Here is a 23157-nt window from a genome sequence, read left to right on the forward strand (position 1 = left end):
AGGGATATGTTTCAGGCTTGGGAAATAGTCTTCCCAAAGATATAGAGACAGGAGATAAAGAATAACATCTAAGGAACAATGAGACAGCCACTTTAACTAGATTGGAGAGTTTATGATGGAAGAAGTGTAACAATATAATAAGTGTATCATTAGTTGCTAAGTGAATAGTATACAGACTTTACACAAGTCATTAATAATTTTGGGTATAAGTCCTTAAATTTTATGTGTAACCTAAATATAATTCCCATTAAAAACAGATATTTAATATAGAAAGCAGAACACCTTCTTAGTGTTGCATGATTCTCCATTTCAGGGGTTCTTGACCTTTTCTGTGTGTCATGGCAGTCTAGTAAAGACTAGGGACCCCTTTTCAGAATAATTATTTTAAATAAAATATAATACATAATTTCATAAGATACATGTTTCCATAGGAAACTACTTTTATTGAAATATATTCATCATTTTTTAAGTTCATGGAACCCCAGGTTAAGAACCTCAATTCTGTTTGCTAAGAGAGAAAGGTCGACCATGCTCTGATGTTGGTATTTAGGACAGTTCTTAAATATTGAATTTCATCCAGGCTAGGTATCATTTGGACAAGAATTGGGGCGAGGAAAGGGGAAAGACTGCTTCTGGTGACTTGTTCCTTTACAGTTGGTTAAATTTCCTTGTCAATAAGGACTTTCTATCACTAAACCCCAGGTTAGGATTGACACCTTGCTTGGCCAGCTGGAGAGGTTAAAAGACTCCAGAATCACATAACTTTTCCCCTTGAGGGCTGTTCCATTAAGTCTAAACAGCATGGGGAAGGTGACCCAGCTGTATTTGTTACATGGTAAATGGGGAATTTTGCCGCCAGCCCTGTCTGACCTGCCTGCCACTATTTCTGGTTGCTAAATTCATAAGAGAAATTTAAGATGTATGCAAACACAAACATTAAGCTCTGGTAATGTTTGAAAAGCACAAAAGACACCATTGAAAATGCTATTTATATGTCAGTCTAATTCTAGATTTAGTTTGCAATTAAATCTCTTTAGCTTATTTGGAAAATGTAAATAAAATAATCTTACTCGGCATAGTGCCATACATTAAGAGAGGGAGAAAGGAGAAAATAAAAGATGAATTATAAAACCCAAGCCGTAACTATGATTTCTCTATTTACTTGTCCCATTTATTTTGATATTTTAAAGAATGGGGGATTTTGCAAAAGCCAGGAACAAATGACAAAGAAATATTGCAGAGGAAGAATTAAAACCAAAGAGGTAATCCATCCTACCAGAAGCCATCCTCCTGTTATTTACAGGTAGGAAGTGCTCCCCCCAGAAGAGATGACTCAGGCATCAAACAGTGGTACTTCTTGCTCTGGTTTTCCCTTGTCATCACATGTCTCATCACAGTCACAATGGCAATGCTTGTCACTAGATTCTTCCGGCATCTCACCTCCCAGCCAAGAGCTCTTTCATCCTTGAAATCACCCCTACTAGATGCAATTCTCCATTACTTGAAAAAGTTGCTACAATTATTTGCCTCCTTCCAAAACTGTCTAGAATATTTTCCTTTCCTACTCTTTCCCCTACATACACACACATTGACATGCACATGTGTGTATGCACACACACACACATAAATCTAACATTGGATATCAAGACTTAAGGCAAGCTTCTAGTCAAATCTAATAGTATTAAAATGTTTAGTTCAATTCAAAGAAAGATAATCACCTTGTCCAAGGTGGACATGGACTATTAGTGGCCAAGTTGGCATGGGAATCTCCTAACTCTAGTGCTCTATGATAGTGGTCCTTCCATTTTATGTACTTTCTCCAGGACTCTGACTATTCAGCGTGAAAGCTTATGGGAAAAGTCATAAAAGAAGGAAAGTAACCAGGATCAAGATAGCTCAGCGGGATAAGCAAAGCTTAAAAAAAACACTCCTAGTTCTAAAGGGCTGGGATTCTGATTCTGTAATTGTTGGCATTTTCACTAAAGTACTGCTATCAATTTTTGCGAACTGGGCAAGATGCCTTAGCTTTAGTTTCCTCATTTGTGAAATTAACTAAGCTAATATTATGTTGACCTCAGTGATCTCTAGCATTCCCTTTAGCACTAAAATTCTGTGCTTTAGACACTTTGCTAAAAGTGCTCTGGCCACATGCAATGAAAGCAACCTGGACTAGGTCTTTTAAAAAACTGATCAATTTAACAACAACAATACAAAAATAAAAAATAAAAAATAAAAAAATACCAAACTTTTCATTCAATGCATATGATCCAATGCTTCTGACTCAAGTCAGATGAGGCATAGAGTGCTTTGCACACCTCGAAGCTCTCTACAAATGCCAATTAATATTCTTGCTATTTTTAGTTCATGTTACCAAGGCCTTGTATTGAAGCAAAGATGTGTAAGTTTCACCAATGTAGTTAAGTTCCACAAACATTTGTTAAAAACCTGAAAAAGATACTGAGATTAATTGGATTCAATCCCTACCCTGTATGGCCTTTCAACACAAAAGAAGAGATAATGAACAAAAATACTCAACACAAATGCCTATAATACAAAATAAAATAAAACTACACAAGTGAAAAAAATGGCCAAATTGTTTGGTTCTTAGTCTAGCCATGGTTGTCAAGAAGTATAGTGTAGCAGAAAAAACTTTGGATTGGGAGTTAGAGCACTGTGGTTGCAAATTTGATCTACTACTCTCTTTCTTGGGCAAGTTATCTTCTGCCCTCTCCCAAAGAGTCTCAATCTCCTGTAAAATTTACCAAATGATATGGTTGGCCTAAAAGATTAAATGTTGATTATAGCTCCAAATGCTATGATCTAGTGATTTTGCCAGCTATTTTAAAAAATGTGGATGGAGAAATAAGGAACTTTTTAGGATATAAGTGTGTATCTAATAGAGATATACATTTAGATATATCCCTTTAATATTGTATCTATATAGAGCTAAGTATTATATCTAATATTATTTATACATTTGATAACTTAAGGATATATACCCACACATTATATATGTATATATGTATTATATATATATATGTATATCTCCTTAAGTTATTCTGTATATCTTTATGTGAGAGACAGAGAGATAAGAAAACTTTGAGTACCCTTATATGGTATAAGGATATTTATATAGTATAACTTAGATACTTAAAGTATAAGTATTTTTATATAGTACGTGTGTATATATACATACTCACATATATATGTGTATGTGTTTGTTTGTGTTTGTGTGTGTGTGTGTGTGTATCCTTGTATAGTATAATACAAAGCACAAGGCTACTTTGAGTTTCTAAGTAAATAAATACACACTGGACCTTGGATTCATAATTCCTTTTCCTTTCTACTCCAGAGTTTAAAGGTTTGTGGTAGTGATTTTCATTATTCTTGTAAGTAGTCTCAGTGACCCCTAGTTGGGCTTAATCCCAGAATTGTTCTACCATCCTTGTTCAGACAAAACAGATCTGACAAAATACTTGAGGCTAGAAAATTCTTGCCTGGATTCTACATTTGGATTATTGACTGATAAATGCCATCAAAGCTGACAGTTTGTCAGCTATCTCATCTTAATTGGCTTTGAGCTGAAGAATCATTTTATTTCTGCCATTGAAAGGTGGAGAGGTGTTAAAAGCCTTCCCTAAGGCAGATTCTGAATTCTTATTTTTCAGTTTTCCCTTGGCAATGTGATAATAAAAATTTACAGTCAACGCACATTGCGAAATTTCTGGGCAAAATCTGACCCCTCAGACAATTAGCTTGATGCAAAGAGGCAAACATAAAAATACACATTGAAGAATGACAATCCAACAATTGTGGGAGGACATCTATGGCCTATAACTAAAAACAGGTAAATTAAACCAAAAGTAGATGTTTTACCCCCCAAAAATCATTTGAATTTCCAGAATACAGATACATGACACATGATAATAAATGCCATTTCTCTACATGTTCTTCCTACATTAAAGAGATTAATTGTATTTAATAGAAATAGCAGGAAGAATATAATTTGATAATTGGTCAAGTTCTACATGAAAAGAATGAATTGAGGTGCAGGAGACTTTCTCCTATCACTTTTTCTCATCAGCTCTCTCCCACGATAAGAAAAGTTTATTCCATGAAATCTACAGTTTTTAGTGGTCTGGTTCAATGGATAGTTTAATTCAGCTGAAAAAAAATTGATCTGGTCATGAATTAAAAGTTTTTCACACCTTTAGAAGAAGGAAAGAGTGTTGAATTTAGACATAGTCACAGTACCTGTTTCAAATTCTGACTCTGCTATATTTGCTATACATATCACCTCAGTCAAGGCATTTCAATTATCTAGGTTTCAGTTTATGCACTTATAAAGTTATTAGGTTGAACTAAATGAACCATAAGATATCTTCTATCCATAAAGCTGTGGTTCTATGATTCAATAGAAAGGGCACAACTGCAAAAAGATTAAAAAAGGGGTGGGGCAAGAAAGAACCTTTACCTTGTCTTATTTCACAATACATACCTGAAGTCCACCTACTTAAAGAGAAGGGTTACTGGTGCTATGGATAGAGTACCAAGCCTGGAGTGAGGAAGATCCATTTCCCCAAGTTCAAATCTGGCCTCAGACACTAGCTGCATGACCCTAGCAAGTCACTTAACTCTGTTTGCTTCAGTTTCCTCATCTGTAGAATGAGCTGGAGAAAGAAATGGCAAATCACTCCAGTATCTTTGCCAAGAAAACCCCAAATGGGATCACAGAAAATCAGACACAACTGAAAAACAAAACATTATCATACTTTTGAATGCCTACTCCTTTGAATAGTATGTCATGAAATTTTTAAAATCATTCGCTGCATGACAAGAGGCATTATTCCAAAGGAAAAATGTGTCCTGTCTAATATAACTGGATCAACTTAGGGTTAATTAATACTAATATCATTGGCTTCAATTTGCCCATTAAAAGAACTCTATTAAAAAACCTTTAAGCAAGATAGTAATTTCCCCATTTTCCAAACTAGACATTCTGTCATTCTGGTTGACAAATATTCTTATCTATTATATTAATAATAATCAATCATGTTTGTGTAGTTTATTAGTTTTTCTCTTCCTATATCTCTACTTATTATTGTGCTTGCACATATCAGGCCCTCATTTTTTTTTGCATTAATGAGTGAATAAATGTGAAAGATTTTTGACTTTCAAACTTTTAAAGTAACCTGTGACTTTATAAGAATAAGTATAATAGTCTCCCTAAAGGTTCAGATTGTCCCCATACTAATCTTCAGTTAACACTTGGTATAAATATATCAGATCATTTTTTTCCGGGTTAACTGTCTCTTTTTATCCTTTGCCTCTTCTTAGAATTCAACATCCATTTTTTGTACCAGCCAGATTGGTTTTACAATTAATTTAAACAAGGAAGGTAGATTTACTAGTATAATGGGTTTCAAGGCCTTTTTGAACACGTATACAAGTATTTTTAAAATTCTTATATAGGTGATACAAATTTAATTTTCTAAATTGTCGAACTGCCACATCCAGTCTTTCAGCTCTGGGGACATCTGTCAGTTTAGCCTTTTTCCCAAATTTCATAGCTTACTTTCTTTTTTCCCCCTTTTGAGAGCCCTAGCGTTTTTTTTTCTTTCTATTCAGTTATAGATCTTTACTAAGTGCTGCCAATACACTATATTCTTTAGGTACAGAACATGCTGGCCAAGTGATCTCTGTCCAGAAAGAGTTTAAGGTAGTCCAGAGCATAAAAAACACACAAGTAGTGTCTCACTCAGTTCATGTCATTCCCCTCCAAAGAGCCTTCAGTAGTTATCCATGACCTACCTAACTCATTCAAACATCTAATTCTGACATTCCAAACACCAATAGTATGGATCCACCCTACTTAACATCACAGTGGAGGAGATGATAGCATGTCAGTAGACATCCGCAATGGATTCACAGATGGGAAGACCTCAGTTCAAATCCTCTTCATCATTTATTAGATGTGTAAACATGGACAAATCACGGAACCTCCTCAGTCTAAATGTCCTTGTCTATATGAGGGGATTGATAATGCCAGTAATAGATGCCTTCAGGTACTACAGCTTTTTATCCACTATGTCATGCTAGAAAACCTGGGTTCAAGCCTTGCCTCTAGTATGTACTGGCTGTGTAATCTTGGATAAGTCACTAAACCTCTGAGTGCTCCAGACACTCTGGCTGTAAACTGGAGCACATTTGTATCTACATTGGTAGAGGATATTGCCTTGCTGGAAGTTCCCTATAACAATGAAATCAAAGATTATAGATGAAATAACAAGAACAACAACCCTGTCCTATAGTGTATTTGGGAGGTTCATGTGAAATATGTCCAAGTTTTTAGTCTTTGCTATTAAAACCGTCCTCAACTACCCTACCTGCAGCTAACTATACCCTCTTATGCATACTCTAGCTGCTTCTAACTTGTGTCCTCTTGCCTTATTTCCACTACAATTATTAATAGATAAATAAAAACACAATTAACTATCACAACTTTAATGGAATGTCATTTTAATGTCCTTGGTTTAGCTAGGTAGCACAGTGCCAGATCTGGAGTCAGGAAGACCTGAGATCAAAACCAGCCTCAGACTCCCACTAACTGTGTGGCCCTAGGCAAGTCATATAACCCCAGCTTGCCTTAGTTTCATTATCTGTAAAATGAGGGTAATGATAGAACTTACCTCCCAGAGTTTTTGTGAGGATTAAGTAAGATAATACTTGTAAAACACTTAGCACAGTACCTGGCACATAGTAGGAGCTATATAAATATTAGTTATTATTATTAGTATTATTCTCCCAAGTATCTCTACCATGAGCTAGTCATTATTATAGGCAAAATAGCATACCAATAGTCCTAGAACTTTCCTTAAACACAGAACTTTAGAGCTCAAAAGAAATCTTAGAAATCATCTAATACAATAGTTTTCAAAATATGGTTCTAGAATCCCTGGGGCTTCCCAGAAACCAAAAAAATTGAGAATTGTTGATATAGTCCAACTCCCTGATCCTACAAGTGAGGAAAATGAGGCTCAGAGAGTTGCCATCGCTTTCCATAGGTCATTTAAAGTAGTTAGTGGTGGAACTTGAACTAAAGGATGTATCTATGAGTCTAGGCAAGTTAGTTAACCTCATTTCTCAGTTTCCTTATCTAAAAAATGAGGAGATTGGATTCAATCATCTCTAAGACCATTTTCAGCTCTAAATGTATGAGCACACCAGGATCACCTCTATAATTCAGAGTAGCAGAGAGATAGTAATGTCAATGTTATGTATAGCTTCCCACAAATATTGTAGAATATTTAAAATAATAAATGAAAATATGTTGAGATATTCTAAAAAGACCCAGAAGAGATAGATATTGATGAAGAACACTAAGGGTGAAACTAAAATTTGAAATCTCAGATGGCAAATATCAAGTATAGGAATCAGTTAATCAGTTACTAGGTATTTATTAAGTGCCTACTATGTGCTAGGAGCAGTGCTAAGCAATGAAGATACAAAAAGAGAGAAAAGATGGTCTCTGCCCTCAGGAAACTCACAATCTAATAAGAGTTAGAAAAATTTAAGAGGTAAGCCACTTTCCGCTAATAATTATAGATATTTACCTCTGCAAATAATCTAACACTCAGACCATGTTAATTTAAACAGTGGGTCTTTCACCATTTCCCTGTAATAGCAATTTAATATAACAAACATTTACTTCACTTACTGGAATCAGCATTTTAGAACTAGAAGGGACCTTGGAGATCATTTAGTATACCACCCCATCATTTTACATAGCTGAAAAATTTCAGTTGAAGTGATTTGTTGACAGTACCATAGCTAGTTAATGGCATATCTGGTTCCATGAAACTTAAATGCTAACTGGTCCATGTTGGCCTTAGATCCAAGTTTTTAAAAAGAAAGGGACCTTAGAGATCATTTAGTACAATACAATTTCTTGACTCTATCCATTGGCATTTTCACTTAACCATGGTGAGTAACATTTTTTGAAGTAGGCATAAGTCATTTTAAATTTTTTTCCCATTAAATCAATCTCTTCAGGTGTTTGATAAGAGAAGAAAAGAATCTGAGGTCAACTCAGAGGTTTTTTTTTTTTTTTTAACAAAATGAGTGTTTGTAATTAATTTTGTGATAGTTATAACAGAAAAGGTTGTGAATGTCACAGATAGGACTTTAGGACTTTATTGCAAGATCAACAAGGTTATAATAACATGGTTATAATGATCTTGCCTTAATACATTTGTTACTTAACAAATAAATGAAAAATAGTGAAAGGTGTGGAAAATGACTTCAGAAGTAGATATTTCTGAACATTTTTTCCATTGTAAAAATCTTATGTTTTTTATTTCATATGTCAAAGTGGAAAATGCCCCCTGTTGCTAGAGGTAAGCTAGAAAAGGTGTAAAAAATAATAAATTCTTCTTTTTACATTGTTGAAAGAGGAGAGATTTCTTTTCATCTAAGAACTAATATTCAGGACTTGGTCTGAAAACATTTTAATTTCTCCTTTGCTTACTTTACTTACTCCCTCTAGTTGAGTAGTAGCCTGTCTCTCAAAACCTGTTCTCTGAAAGTGTTTTTATAGAACCATCACTATATGTGTTTATGCTATTGCATTTATTTTTTTTTAATCAGAGGAGACAGATCCTACATAGGCTAGTTATCTAATTTGATGCACTGTGAGAATAAAGGTGGGAATTCTAACCCTGACTGTTTAAGCTCTATCACTCATACAGCCATAGCTTCATTAGAGGGTCGTTGACAGCAGAAGTACTGAGGGGAAAACTGGAACTATTTGCCATACTAAAAATATCAACATCAAAATCAAGTGTAATAGAATCATCTAATTTAGGGACAGGAAACCTGTGGAATATGAAAGAATAATTATTAAGGCTTGACTATTTCATCATGGAATCTTCCCTTTCTTCTCTTCCTAAATCCTCTCCTCCTTCCACTATATGCTCCCTTTCCCATCTTTCTTCTCTCTGGCAGGTGCCTACGCTGCTATGAGGTCCCACCGATGTTAGAACTCATAAGATCATAGATTCAGAGCTGATAGGAACTTGAGATATCATCTAGTCCAACTTTTCATTTTGAGAAAAATTGAGGCAGAGCCTTAGCGAGAAATGGAACCCATATCTGACTCCATATCCGCCCTCTTTCTATTGTACTACATGCTTGGTAGGTCAACCGAATAGCATTCAGAGACAGCTTATCCTACTCTTAATCTAATCAATTAAGGAAATATATTTGCCTATTGAAACCCAATAAGTGTGTTTCTTGCACCACTTTTATGAGCCATAAAGTTTGAGAAATTTACAAAATACTTTTGGAGTTGATTAGAGGGGGGCCTGAATTCAAAACAACCAGCAAAAAGGCTTCTATATCTAATTTCCTGATTATAGGCTACAGAGTTTGGTCATTTTCTAGTAGATAATAAAGATAATTGCAATCTTGCCCCTTAAGCTGGAAGAATTGGGCTAAATAGTTAATGTTTCTTTAAAGCCATTTAAACATTTCACTCATCTCAATTATTAACTTGTAGAGACAGAGCAGAAGAGTGGATACAGTGGTCAGCTTGGAGTCAGAAATCATGAGTTTAAATCCTACCTCTTAAACTTATTAGCTACATCACCCTGAACAAGGCACTTAAATTCTATGTGCTTCAGACAACTTCCTAAGACATAAAGACTCCTTGGCATTGAAATTTCAAATTCTTCACTATTTGGTTAACATTTACCCATAACATTGACAGGTTGCTTTCTCTATTCCAAGTATATTTACAAAAATGCTATTTAATTTGTTCCTAGACTTATAGGATAAGCAGCTTTCTAACTCAGTTATATTTCTTATCTTTCATCCTCCTAGTAGCAAGGGAAACTTACCTTTCTTTGATTCTTGAAGATTATTTTATTATCCCTCCATTTATTCTTTTACAAATGCAAGAATTATTTTTTTTCCATCTCTTCACTGGATATAAAGCTCATGGCTATCCCAGTTCTTCCTCAGTCCCCTTACACAAAGAGAGTACTTGGGTTTAGAATGAATAGAGGATATTAATTTCAAGATGGCTTTTCATTTAGTTTTGGAGACAAAACACTCAGTATAGTGAGAAGCAAAAAATAACAAACCAAAATTGAGGAACATTAGAGGAAAAATAGGAGAGTCTCAATGTATTCATTAAATAATACAGTAACCCAAATAATAAGAGGCAATTCTCAATAAATGATTTTTAAACTATATGGCAGATAGGATGTATTTTAAACAATCTAATTCCAGCCCCCTGACTAAAAAATTACAGGTTTTGAAAGAAAAATATGAACTAGGAATCATATTTTCGTTAAATATGCTGTAACTGAACATTGAAAATATTTATGTATAAATATGGAAGCCTTCAGAATCAGATTAAACAACATATTGATTTGTGCCTATTTATGACAACTTGGTTTCTTACCTTTTCTTAGATCGATACCAAATGCTAAAGGTATTTCTTAAATGATTACTCATATATGTTGAAATGTAAGTTAACTCATCATTTTTCTTGCTTGCTATAGTTCTAAACGTTCTTTAACATTGGTCCAGCGAGTCTCTCTCTTTCTCTTTCTCTGTCTCTCTCTCTTTCTCTCTCTCTCTCTCTCTCCACCTCTCTCTTTCTGTGAGGTTCATTTGTTAACTGATTTAGAGTTTCCATAATGACTGTTTGGCATATCCTACAGGCAAAGGTCCCGAGACCCTTTTTGCTGGCTATAACCTCAATGATAATGAGTGGCACACAGTGCGTGTGGTTCGACGAGGAAAAAGTTTAAAGTTAATGGTGGATGACCAGCAAGCCATGACAGGTAAGTGGTATCATCTACCCCTGCCAACCTCCTGAGGCACTCCTACCCCATGCTTTGTGACCATGACTTGTGGCTGACAGCTGCCCGAAATATAAAAAGATTCAAGACTGGAAGAAACTACCCATGATTCATTTCCCTTAACCTCCTATAAATGGAATTATTTTATTAGAGGGAATATTTGGTCCTGAATTGTGACAAGATTATATGTGTGTCATGGATATTTTACCTCAACAAATTAACACAAAATCATATTTATATTTGAATTAAGTGGATACTGATTAATTTTTACAGACCAATCTCAATTATGGAGGTATTTTATAACTTTTAGTGTTAGTAATGTGTGTGTTTAAGGAGTTGGGTGGGAGAATTTGAGTCTCTTTGTAGAATTTATTTTTTCTATTATTGCACATTCTTTAACTTACTCTTTCAAATGAATTAAAAGTACACCAAAGATCCATAGACACTTTGACACTATTCACCCACAGATGTGTCTTTAGTGCATAACTATACAAAGATTTGGTTTGGGCCAGTACTATTATGAGGAGTTTTGGAAATTGGAAAGATCTAAAATCACAGCCCATGGTTCAAATTTTGTCATTGGCACCAGCTGTCTGTGTGATGGAAGTCACTTAACATCTCAGGGCCTTGGTTTCCTAATCTGTGAAATAAGAAGGTTGAACTATATTGCTTTTAAGCTCCGTTCCAACTTTAAATCAACAGTCTAAGGTCAATACTATAGGTTATTTCTACAGGTTGGCGAATAAGCATCTTTCAAGTCTTAGGAATCTCAAACCCTTTCGAGCTACTAGGAACAAGGAGAAAGAGCATGATTTCATCCCTGCTACTGGAAAAACAAGTCAAAACTCCTGACCTACTGGTGAAGGGCAGCACAATATTTGATGCTCAGTACGTGCTATAAATGATCCTAGTGCCCTAAAAGAGTAAAATGACCTCATTTATTAGCAGAGATGAGCTGAAGAATAATAGGATCTATGGATATAGCAAAATTATTTTGGGTAGGATCCTGTCAGGTCACCAAACCAATATGATCATGCTAATCAATAAGTTATTAATGAAGTGCAGTTTATGGTATTCTATAATTTTCCAAACAATGCCACACACCTGATCCAAATTTTTCCTCACAAGAACTCTTTCAGTTTGGTAAAAACAAATGGCAGCAGCTAGGTGGCCCCAGTGGATAGAGTGCTGGTCATAGAGTCAAGAAGACTCATCTTCCTAAGTTCAAATCTGACCTCAGATACTTACTTGCTATGTGACTCTGGATATGTCACTTAACCCTGTTTACCTCAGTTTCCTCACATGTAAAATGAACTGGAGAAGACAACGGCAAACCACTCCAATATCTTTGCCAAGAAAACCCCAATTAGCGTCATGAAGAGTCAGACATGACTAAAACAACTGAACAAGGCAAAAAACAAATGTTTTTATCCCAATTTTGGATAATCTAACTGAGACTCAAAAAGATGGAATTTTTTTCTGAGTTGACCTGGCTAGTAAATAACAGAGGGAGGTCTAAAATCTGGGTTTTATAATTCCTAGTCTAATCTATAATAGTACCCAGCTTCTCAGTTACTGAGTACCTGCAGCCAGAATGGTGGAGAACCTTGAAAGATGGGTAGGTTTTTAGGAAAGAAGAAAAATAGAGGTATGTATTATAGGTGACAGAAATGGGTATGTATAAAGGCACCAGGATAGAAAGACACAAATCATATCTCGAAGAAGTGAACAGAATGTTGGTGATGAACATAAAAGCTTGAGAACAGAGCTGAATTCCGCAGTTCAAGTGTATAAGCAACATAAAGATTTACTTAGCACATAAGTGCCTATATTCCCATTTTGGATGATAAAAAAAAGCCCCTATGAGCTTTTCTAGAAGAGATTTCCAGTGCCAAACATTGACAAGAGGACAAAATGGCAGGCTCTGAGTGAATAGAAGTCAGGAACTGACCTGTTTTCTTTTCTGTTCCAATTTTTGTTTAAGAGGACTTCTGCAGGTTTCTCTTTTAGATATTCAGAAACCATGCTTCCCTATTTCCTCAGCTTTGGTACTCTCATTTTTGGACTGAACTGTCTTGAAAGAAAAAAAGAAAAAGAAAGAAAGAAAAAAAGAAAGAAAGATGGGAGGAGGGAAAGAAGAAAGGAAGGAAGGAAAGAAAGGAGGGAGAGAGAAAAAAGAAAGAACATTCATTAAGTACTACTATGTACCAAGTACTCTGCTAAGCATGTAGATAAAAATAGAAAAATGACACAGGACCTATTCTCAAGGTTCTCATACTCTAGTTGGGGATGATTAAAAACAAAAGAAAGTTCAGATTCAGAGAAGATGGTAAGACCTAGAAATGCTAAAAGTCCAGCAACAAGATGGATGGCAAGGCTCAGAGGTCCTTACATTACATAAATATATCAGATAATATCGCCAGGAGAGTGAAGGAGTAGGAACAAGGCAGATGGTAAAGCTGTGTGACTCTCTGTGTCACCAGAAGGAGTAAAGTTGTTGATCCCATCTCATCCAAGATATGTGGGCAGTCAAGCAACAACAGTGGAGAAAACCATGGTGGTGTCAAGTTTTCACACCACCTGCCATCCAGGGCCAGGATAGCTTATTCTGTGAAAAGAAGTATGAGATAAAAAGAAAGAAAGAGAGAGAGAAAGAAAGAGAGAGAGAAAGAAAGAAAGAAAGAAAGAAGGAAGGAAAGAAAGAAAGAGAGAGAGAAAGAAAGAGAGAGAGAAAGAAAGAGAGAGAGAAAGAAAGAAAGAAAGAAGGAAGGAAAGAAAGAAAGAGAGAGAGAAAGAAAGAGAGAGAGAAAGAAAGAGAGAGAGAAAGAAAGAAAGAAAGAAAGAAAGAAGGAAAGAAAGAAAGAGAGAGAGAAAGAAAGAGAGAGAGAGAAAGAAAGAAAGAGAGAGAGAAGGAGAGAGAGAGAAAGAAAGATAGAGAGAAAGAAAGAAAGAAAGAAAGAAAGAAAGAAAGAAAGAAAGAAAGAAAGAAAGAAAGAAAGAAAGAAAGAAAGAAAGAAAGAAAGAAAGAAAGAAGGAAAGAGGCACATTTTTGTTGCTTAGTCATTTTGGAGTGATTCAAACAATGAGTGAGTGAGTGCAAACTTATCAGAGCTCAACATAGCTAGCCCTAGTCCAGACCATTATCTTCATCCCATCCAGCCATCTACCTGGACCAACTGCTTATCCACCTTATCATCATATAGAACTACTCCCATATCTTGCTCTGGGCACAATTGTCCTATCAATATGGCTATTGTTTCTTTAAAAAAATGTCAACTGACTACTCTATGTGTCAATTTACCATCCTTGTGACTTTCCAGATGAAAAATCCTTTCCCTGATCATCACTCACCTATACATGTATGTCTGTATATATGCCCACATATACATAAACATATGTGGATATGTATATGTGGATGTATATTGTATATACATATGTGTGTATATATGTGTTTACACCTATATTTGTGTGTATATGTATGTATACATATACAAATACCACACACATATACATATAGGGGAGTGATGGTTAGGGAAAGGATTTTTCATATGGGCCATCACTGGATGGTAAGATGATCCATATGGTAGTCAACTGATATCTTTTCCAGAAACAGTGGCAGTCTTGATAAGACAATTGTGCCCAGAGCAAGAGGTAGAAAGTGGAGTAGAGGATGAGATACACATACATGTATACATATGTATATGTGTATATATATGTATACGTATATGTATATGATGTTTTTGTATATGTCTATTTCTATGTAAATACATATATAGTGCTTAAAGGTGTATGTATATATATATATGTCTGTGTGTTTGTGTATATGTATGTGTATATATATGATATATATTTACACACATATGTATGCATATATATATGTGTGTGTATATATATCATATATATATATATATTGCTTAGCACACTACCTGGTTCACAGTAAGCCCTTAAGTGCTTTTTTATTCATTCCTGAAATTTTCTGTATTTTTTAGCTTTTCTTTTTAAAACCTATGCCAGAGTTTGACCTTTTGCCAGGGGCCAGTGACCACCTATGAGCAAATTGGAGCTTACAGGAAGCATTGATTTTCTAATCTGTGTACTACTAACTCTACCCTGGCATAAGGAGACAGGGGGCAATGATTATGTTGGAAAGAACTCATATTTGGAGTCAGGGAACCTGGGTTCAAACCATAGCTCTGCCACTTTTCACTTGAAAAATTCATCTCCCCTTTCTGGCCTCTGTTTGCTCATCTGTAAAGTGAGAGGCATGTGCTAAAATCCCTTCCAGCTTTAAATCCTATGATCCTAAACACATAAAACTAAAAATAGAATTTAATCCTTCTGTGAGGGCATATAAGTATTTGCAGCAGTAGAGGCCATAAAGATATATACTTAATAAAGGAAGAGGACATTAGAGAGAACTTTCAGAAAATGAAAGTTTTAGCTCTGTCAGATAAAATTTATCTTAGAGTATTTAGAGCTGGAAATGACTGTAAACATCATCCAATTCAATCCTTTCATTTTACAGAAGAGGGAACTGAGGCCTAGAGAGATTAAGTGAAACGTTCAAGGTCATACAGCTAGTAAGTAGCAGAGAGATGGAATTTAAACCTCAGCTTTATACTTCAAAATCCTGTGCTCTTTCCATTACGCTAGGATGCCTTCAGCCCTTCATAGCCTCAACTTTCTGGGCATTTCCTCCCCCTTCCCACATCAGATACCATTAACTTTCTCTCTCCTCTATCCTTTCTATCAAAATGTGCCCTTACATTCTTCTCTAGAGATATCTAATAATAGCTCAAAGGTTAACTCCTGTCAGGGTTGTTTACATTTTTAACAAGAATCAACACCTTCAGTTAAAATTTCAGAGTTCATTTCAACTATATACATTATACACTGGACAATTTTTTTTACCATCAGGACTCTGTTATTCCTCCTAAATTTTATTGTTTTAAGCTCCTTTCCTATTCATCTTCCTTCCCTCATCATCTTCCAAGGTTTTTTTTTTCTTTCTCCCTCTCCAGTACCAGCCCTCTCATTGTTACCCTCCTTAGTCCATAAATAACCAAATTTTTCTTTTGTGAGTAGTTCATCAAGCTGACCTGCACAGATATTTTGGCTCAGCAAACCTTTAGTTAAGGTTGCCAAATTTATTGGCAAAACTGCCAGAAGGAACAAAGCACATACATTCAACATGAAATGGGGAATTCTTCATTGTTAGCGAGAACGAATAAGATTTACAACTGACCGTTACAGCTGAACAGGACAGGGTCATAAGATACTAAGAAACAAGGCATAGGAATATGGCGAATTTAATATTCAATAACAAAACAAACATTTATTAAGTCCCTACTATGTGCCAGGCACTGGAGACACAAAGGCAAAAATAAAATGGTCTCTGTCCTCAAGGAACTTACAGTCTACCAAGAGAAAACAAGAAGTACAGAAATAAATAAGTTACAAGGGGAATGAATGAATGAATGAAAAAAATTATTAAGCATTTTCTATGTATTAAGCATTGTGATGAAGAGAAGGGAAAGGGAACAAGCACTTATTAAGCACCTACTATGTCCAGGATACCTATATAAAAGGCTAGACAGATTATGAGGGTAGATGATGTGGGTGGGGGGGAGGACTACCATGTGGAAGTAGGTCAGGAAAGGCCTCTTATAGCATCTGAGCCTTGAAAGGAACTTGAGATCTCAAAAGCAAAGGTGAATGTGGAATGCACTCTAGGAATGAGGACAATCTGTGTGAAGGCAAGAGATAGAATGTTGAACATGAGGAGCAGGACGCAGGCCAGTCTGGCAGGAACACAGAGTGTACGAGGTAAATCATGTGAATTCAGTCTAGAAAGAGGTGGGAGCCAAATTGTAAAGGGTTTTAAATGCCACTAAAAGTGGGCAGGGATCTAAGCGGTAGAGGATATAATTTTGATGCCAAGGAATGTTTTTCCTTAAGATAAAATTAGGCCTTTCCATTTAATTTTCAGAGTGAAAGTGAATGAAGCCTAAACCTAGACTCCAAATTCTGATTTGTCTTTTCCTAACCTGGGCTTGTTCCAGTGTGCTTTAATACTCTTACCAAGCAAGTCCTCTCCTCATTCATGTTGCTCATTTTGATTTTTTAAGTTTCCTTAACTGCCTAGGATTAGGCTGAGTGGATGAAAGTAATGTTTGATTAATAAAGAGTCCCTCCAGTCATGACTTGCAGACTGTAGAGCCTGGCAGATGCTTCAGTTAACATGCAATCTTAGAAGCTGAAACATTAGACAGTGGGGTTCCTTTTTGGTTTTCTCTGCTGCGTTGTTAAAAAATACTGAAAATCAAGATTCATGTAATCAGAGTCTATAGGTTAATAAGGACGTATACTGAATAAACTGTCTTATGCAATAAGGTTAGGGGAAAAGGCCCTCTGAGCTCTATGCAGCTTTGGGTAACATAGAATGTAAATATTTTCCTGTTGATTCGATTTATCAATAGGATCTTCATGGCTCAGTACTCTTATGGATCAAATTTTGAAGGGATTGAAACTTATCAAAGGCAGGCTCCTCAAACCCTTTGATTCATAGTGCATAAATTAGGATCCCCTTTTGTAGTCTAAAAGCTTCATGGAGCATGAGGTTGGATAAGGTAGGGGGCAGTGTGCTGGACCCAGGTTCAAAGCCTGTCTGATACTAGCCACATCAACAGGCAAGTCGGTAGATCTCTTAGCTCCTCTTTCCTTATCAGCAAAATAGGTATGATAACTGTAGCCTTTACTTTACAGGTTAAATGTGTGGCAGGTGAACGATAAAATGACTGAGGGAAGAAGGTTCAACCTTCTGAGCACATGGATTTATTAAGCGTTGCATGCCAATTGCCTGACAATGAGGGACCAGGCCTCCTTAGCCTGGACCCCAAATACAGGGGAAGACAGACTTTTATACATTAAAAACAATTAATCAAATAATAAGAAACAAAACAACATTAGATAATCTGATTTCTAATTGGAAGAAATATTAGGGACTTTCCAAGTTGGGAAAAGGAGAGTAAACAGATGTAATTCCCTAAATTCAGGAAAAGAAGTGTCCTACTCCCCTCCAAAGGTCTGCAAACAATCAAAGGAATATGGAAATAATAACTAATTATTGACTAATTATTGACCAGTACGGCCCATTTTCAGATAAGATATATGGGTTACTTGAGATGTGCAATTGTAAGAAAACTCCTTGCATCAATTTTTGAATCTGACTGAGTTTCTGGTCAGCATGACCTAGGTCTTTAGTTAAGATTTTCTTAGCAGCAGGGAGAGGGGGTCCAGTTTCCCAGCCATATAGGGTTAGGCTCAAGCAATTGAATAAGATTTTATCCCAATTCCCACAATTGAATCAAGTTTTCTCATAAGACTAAAATTGAACTAGATGCATAATTGAATAGAAACTGTTAGCTCCAGAATTGAGTTATAGAGTAAGTGTGGTTCACTCCATTCCCACAATTAACCACTTGCTGTCCTAATTCCCTCAATTTCTTCAAATGTCAATTATAATGATTGCTTTGGGTTATTCCTAATGATTCAGCAAGCAATCAATGAAATATTCTTAAATTATTGACTGTTGTAAACAAATGAACTAAGAAAAGAAAGTAGAGAACTCCATATTTTTGTCACTTTCAGTTTTATTGGTTTGTTTTGCTTTTATATTACATAAACTTACAGATTACTCCCTTTTCATGGAAAGTCTATTATAAAAAGCAAAAGTAATAATACAGTGACCTCAACTGAAAGTGTATACATTTCAAATATGTAGAAGTCCTCACTCCTCTATTTTTTCAATTAATGTGAATATATTTTGTTTCCCTCCCATTCCCCACCCCCACCCTACTTGGGGTGGAGGGAAGGAAAAGACAAGAAAAACAAATTTCTTGTAACAAATATGCATAGTCAAACAAAACAATTTCTCCAAATGGCTTAACTGTATGTTGAGGTCAGCTTTTGACACCTTGAACACACAATCCTTCCTGGAAGTTAAAATATTTGTTGGCGGCAAATGCATTGAATGAATCCTGTGACATGCCATGCTATGGAGGATCTAGCACTTAGCACAATGCCTGGCACATAACACACACTTAATAAATGTTTATTGATTATTGATTGATTGCTATCCCAGGAGATAGGTTCCCCAAAGGGTGGTAGAGGACAGGTAAAACTATAGCTAAATAAGAATCAGAAATCCAAATTACCATATATTTTAAAATTAGATTCTGGGGCCCTGATAGAATATAAGCTTCTTGGAAGCAGAGACTGATTTATTTTTGCTTTACATCCCCAGCACTAAGCACAGGATTTATGATGAGCAATTAATCAATGTGTATTTATTGATTGATGAAAGGACAAAAGACCCAAAGAAGTATCCTACTGTTAGATAGCATGATGTTAGATATTGCAAATGAAAAAAGGCCTGAGATAGCTCCCCTGAGTTGGGAGAAAGTGGTGGCCTGCTATTCATAACAATATGATACTTTAACAACAGAAAAAAATAAAATAGGAAGGAAAGTAAAGCAGGTCGAAGGATAGTGATAATGTAGGGCCACTAGTATAAGGGGCTAAAGAAAGAAGGTGAAAATTGAGTAGGAGTATGTGTGCCTAGGGATGGATTTTGTTTAAATATAGGGAGAAATTATCAGCTGTCAAATAGGCAAATGCAATAAGATAAATGGTCTTTTATTTTGCTAATAACATTTTAAAGTTTCTTTAAAGATCTAGTTCTCACTATTTTAATTAAATGAAAGAAAAGTATTTTTAACTAGTTGAAGGGATGAAATCAGAGAAGTCATTACTGATTAAAAAGCAGCTGTAATGTAGTAGAAAGACACTAGAAGAAGAAATCAGGACACTTGAAGTCTAAACAAGGCAGCAAACTAGTTGGGTGACCTTGGGCAAGTTATTGAATCACTCAACCTTAGTTTCTTCATTTGTGAAAAGAGAAGGGTAGACTAGATTGTATTATACCCAAATTAACTACAAAGGACCTATGAAGGGAGCTTCTATCCGCATCCAGAGAAAGAACTGATCAGTAGAAGCATGTATAGAATGATTTGTGTTTAATGGTAGCCATCTTGGGGGACAGGGAAGAGAAAAAAAAAAGGAAAAAAGTTACATAATAACTTTATTATATATTTAAAAGGAATTGTGCATAATAGATCTATAGTTTCAATTTCAATCATCTTTTTTCTATTCTATGTTACGAAAATGTTTGTTCTATTTCTCAAAATAAATAAAATTAAAAGAAAAGAAAAGAAAAAAGAAAAATGCAGGGTGGACTAGATGGTTTCCAAGGTCCCTTCACCTCTAAGATTTAAAAAATGTCAGCCTGGCTGGTATATCAAGTGGAAGTTCTCAACCGATGGTAGTAAGCCTAGAACTGATGAACATTTTCATTAATGACATGGATGATGGAACAGAGTATGCTCGGTAAACTTTCAAATTACACCAAGTTGAGTGGGGTGAGTAGTACCTTGAACAACTTGATTAGAAGTGAAAATGACTTTGAAAATTTGGAGAAGAAGCAAGATGTCAACTAAAATGGGCAAGGACAAATCAAAGAAGTAATAGTTATCTGTACAAAGGCAAGACAGAACAAGATTGACTCTGCATGGATCATGACAGAAAATGATCTGGGCTCAGAATGAATCATTAATAACTATTCAATATTGTTGTATGTGATTTTTTTAAATGACCACATCTTCATTCAGGAATGGAAAGAAGAACATAACATCAAGGTTTTTTGAGATAATTTTGCTAGTGTGCTCTATAGCTGTCATGCTTCTTTTGGAAATAATTTGCCTAATTTAGGAACTGAGATTTTGCACACTAAGTGGACCATGTATACAATCTAAAATAGTGTCACTTACAGATGGACTGGGAAATTTTTGTGTGAAAAGGTTGAAGAATCATCGTTATTTGTTTAAAAAGTCAGAAGCAGACACCTAGTTAATTTTTTAAATTTAAGGAGAAGACTACTTAAGTGTGTGGTAATAAGCAGCTATTCTCCATTTTCACTGAGAATGGTAATGTGAAATTGCATTGGAAAGGAATCAAGTTGCAAAATAAGAACTTGTTAACCATGAAGTTGGGATAAGCCCCTAGAAAGTTAGGTGACTGATGTGCAGCTTTCATGGCTTCAGTGTTCTATTTCTCTAATTATCCTCAACCTTTTCCCACCAGAATGAGCTGGACTTTGCCTCTGGCACCATGGGCCCTGATATGAGAGCTTCTAACTTTATTTTGCTCAGAACCAGGTCAACTTGTCATTCCTTGTCCACCTCCAAACCAAGTCAATGAAGTTGTACCTCATTCTTCCCTGATTTCTTGCTTCCTTTTATGTATTATCTCTCCCAATTAGAATATAATCCCCTTGAGAGCAGGAATGATTTCACCTTTATTTGTATCCCTAGTTCTTAGCACAGAGTAAGTGCTTAATAAATGCTTTATCATTCATTTACTTACTCTGTTCTAGTTTTTTTTTTAACTTGGACTGATAATGGAAGATTTTTAATGGGACTTATATAGTTAAAAATGAAAATACAGATAACAGATGTTGTATACAATTCTCACTTCCTTGTGTTATTCCAACAATGAACTCTGCTATATGAAGACTATACTAACTAAGGTTAAAGAGGATCATCACCAGAAATTTCACACCAGAGATTAAAACACAATTGGCAAATGAAGAAGCAGGAGGTCAAGAAGGAGGAGAAAAGAAGGTCTTTTGTACCTAGTACAACTTAAAAACAAGGGGAAAATGATCTCTTACGTTTTAAAGAATTATGTTTTCTGTGGTAATTTTGAAATTGCTAATTCTTTTTTATATTTTTTCAATGAAACACTACAATGATGTTATTATTTTTTTCTCTTTCTAGGCCAAATGGCAGGAGATCACACAAGGCTGGAATTCCACAACATAGAAACTGGAATCATAACAGAGCGGCGTTATCTGTCCTCTGTCCCCTCCAATTTCATTGGCCACCTACAAAGCCTGACTTTTAATGGAATGGCATATATTGACTTGTGTAAAAATGGCGACATAGACTACTGTGAGCTAAATGCCAGATTTGGCTTCAGAAACATCATAGCAGATCCTGTCACTTTCAAGACCAAATCAAGTTATGTTGCCTTAGCTACATTGCAAGCATACACCTCTATGCATCTTTTTTTCCAATTCAAGACAACATCCCTAGATGGATTGATTTTATACAATAGTGGCGATGGAAATGACTTTATCGTGGTTGAATTAGTTAAAGGGTAGGTGTATACCAAATCAAGCGTGGTGTAGTGGAAAAAGCTATGAATTTAGAGGCACAGGTTAGGTCAAATCACAATTCTGCTATTTACTACCCCTATGATTGTGGGTAATTCACTTGACCTCTATCATCCTCAGTTTCTTCATTCGTAAAATGCAAGGGGTTGGACTCATAATGTCTATTCCAGTTTTAAATTTGTGATCTTATGGCAAAATATTTTTAAAAACCCAAATAACTAGAATACAACTAAACAGAGACCTCAGTTACATGGAATTCTTTTGTTGACTTCCACTTTTAGGAGAGAGGTTATAAATTTACCCTTAGCAGAGATCATTAAACAGCCTAGATAAATATTTCTTTGGGATGTGATAAAGGAAATGCTCGTTTAGGTAACATTTGAATTAGATAGTCTATGACCTTTCTTTCATCCGAAATTCTGTGAAGAAAAAAAGGAAATTATTTTTGCTCAGTCATGTCTGGTTGACTTCCTATTTTTTGAGGACACTGGAAGGCAGACATCAATCAGCAGGGTTACCTGGGAGATGGAAATTTCTAACATAAGGCTCTTCGCAGATTACAGAAGAGGGATGAGAAACCAAGCAGAAGAGGGTACAAGTAAGATAGAGATAGCTAGCTAGGAAAAAAAGGCACTCAGAAAGCCAGATGTTTCCCATAGATTCAGTAACTCATTTAGTCAACATTCATAGATTGTCTATGCTCTCTTAATAATAAACCAAGAGAGGGGCAGTTAGGTGGTGCAATGGATAGAGCACTGGCCCTGAAGTCAAGAGTACCTGAGTTCAAATCCAGCCTCAGACACATAACACTTACTAGCTGTGTGACTTTGGGCAAGTCACTTAACCCCATTGCCTAACCAAAACAAACAAACAAAAAAGAATAAACCAAGAGATGAATTTCTGATCAGTGACCATCATTATATCGACAAGAAATTGAATTGAAATATTTTAGAGAGATTTTCAGTAAGGATCTTGCAAGTTGAGTTTAAGGAGTGC

The 23157-nt window shown here is 35.6% G+C and overlaps 1 protein-coding gene across 21 annotated transcripts in view; it reads left to right on the plus strand.

Annotated features, from left to right (window-relative positions):
- Window positions 1-23157, plus strand: part of NRXN1 (neurexin 1) — a 1385770-nt gene that overhangs the window by 627896 nt on the left and 734717 nt on the right. For all 21 annotated transcript variants that reach the window (XM_027865387.1, XM_027865388.1, XM_027865392.1 and 18 more), the window contains 2 exons: window positions 10728-10850; window positions 21764-22145. In XM_027865387.1, the coding sequence (XP_027721188.1) occupies window positions 10728-10850; window positions 21764-22145 (505 nt within the window). The remainder of the gene's footprint in view (window positions 1-10727; window positions 10851-21763; window positions 22146-23157) is intronic.

This window comes from Vombatus ursinus, unplaced genomic scaffold, assembly GCF_900497805.2.
Source record: "Vombatus ursinus unplaced genomic scaffold, bare-nosed wombat genome assembly UNPS02014778.1, whole genome shotgun sequence".
In the NCBI taxonomy this organism is placed as follows: Eukaryota; Metazoa; Chordata; class Mammalia; order Diprotodontia; family Vombatidae; genus Vombatus; species Vombatus ursinus.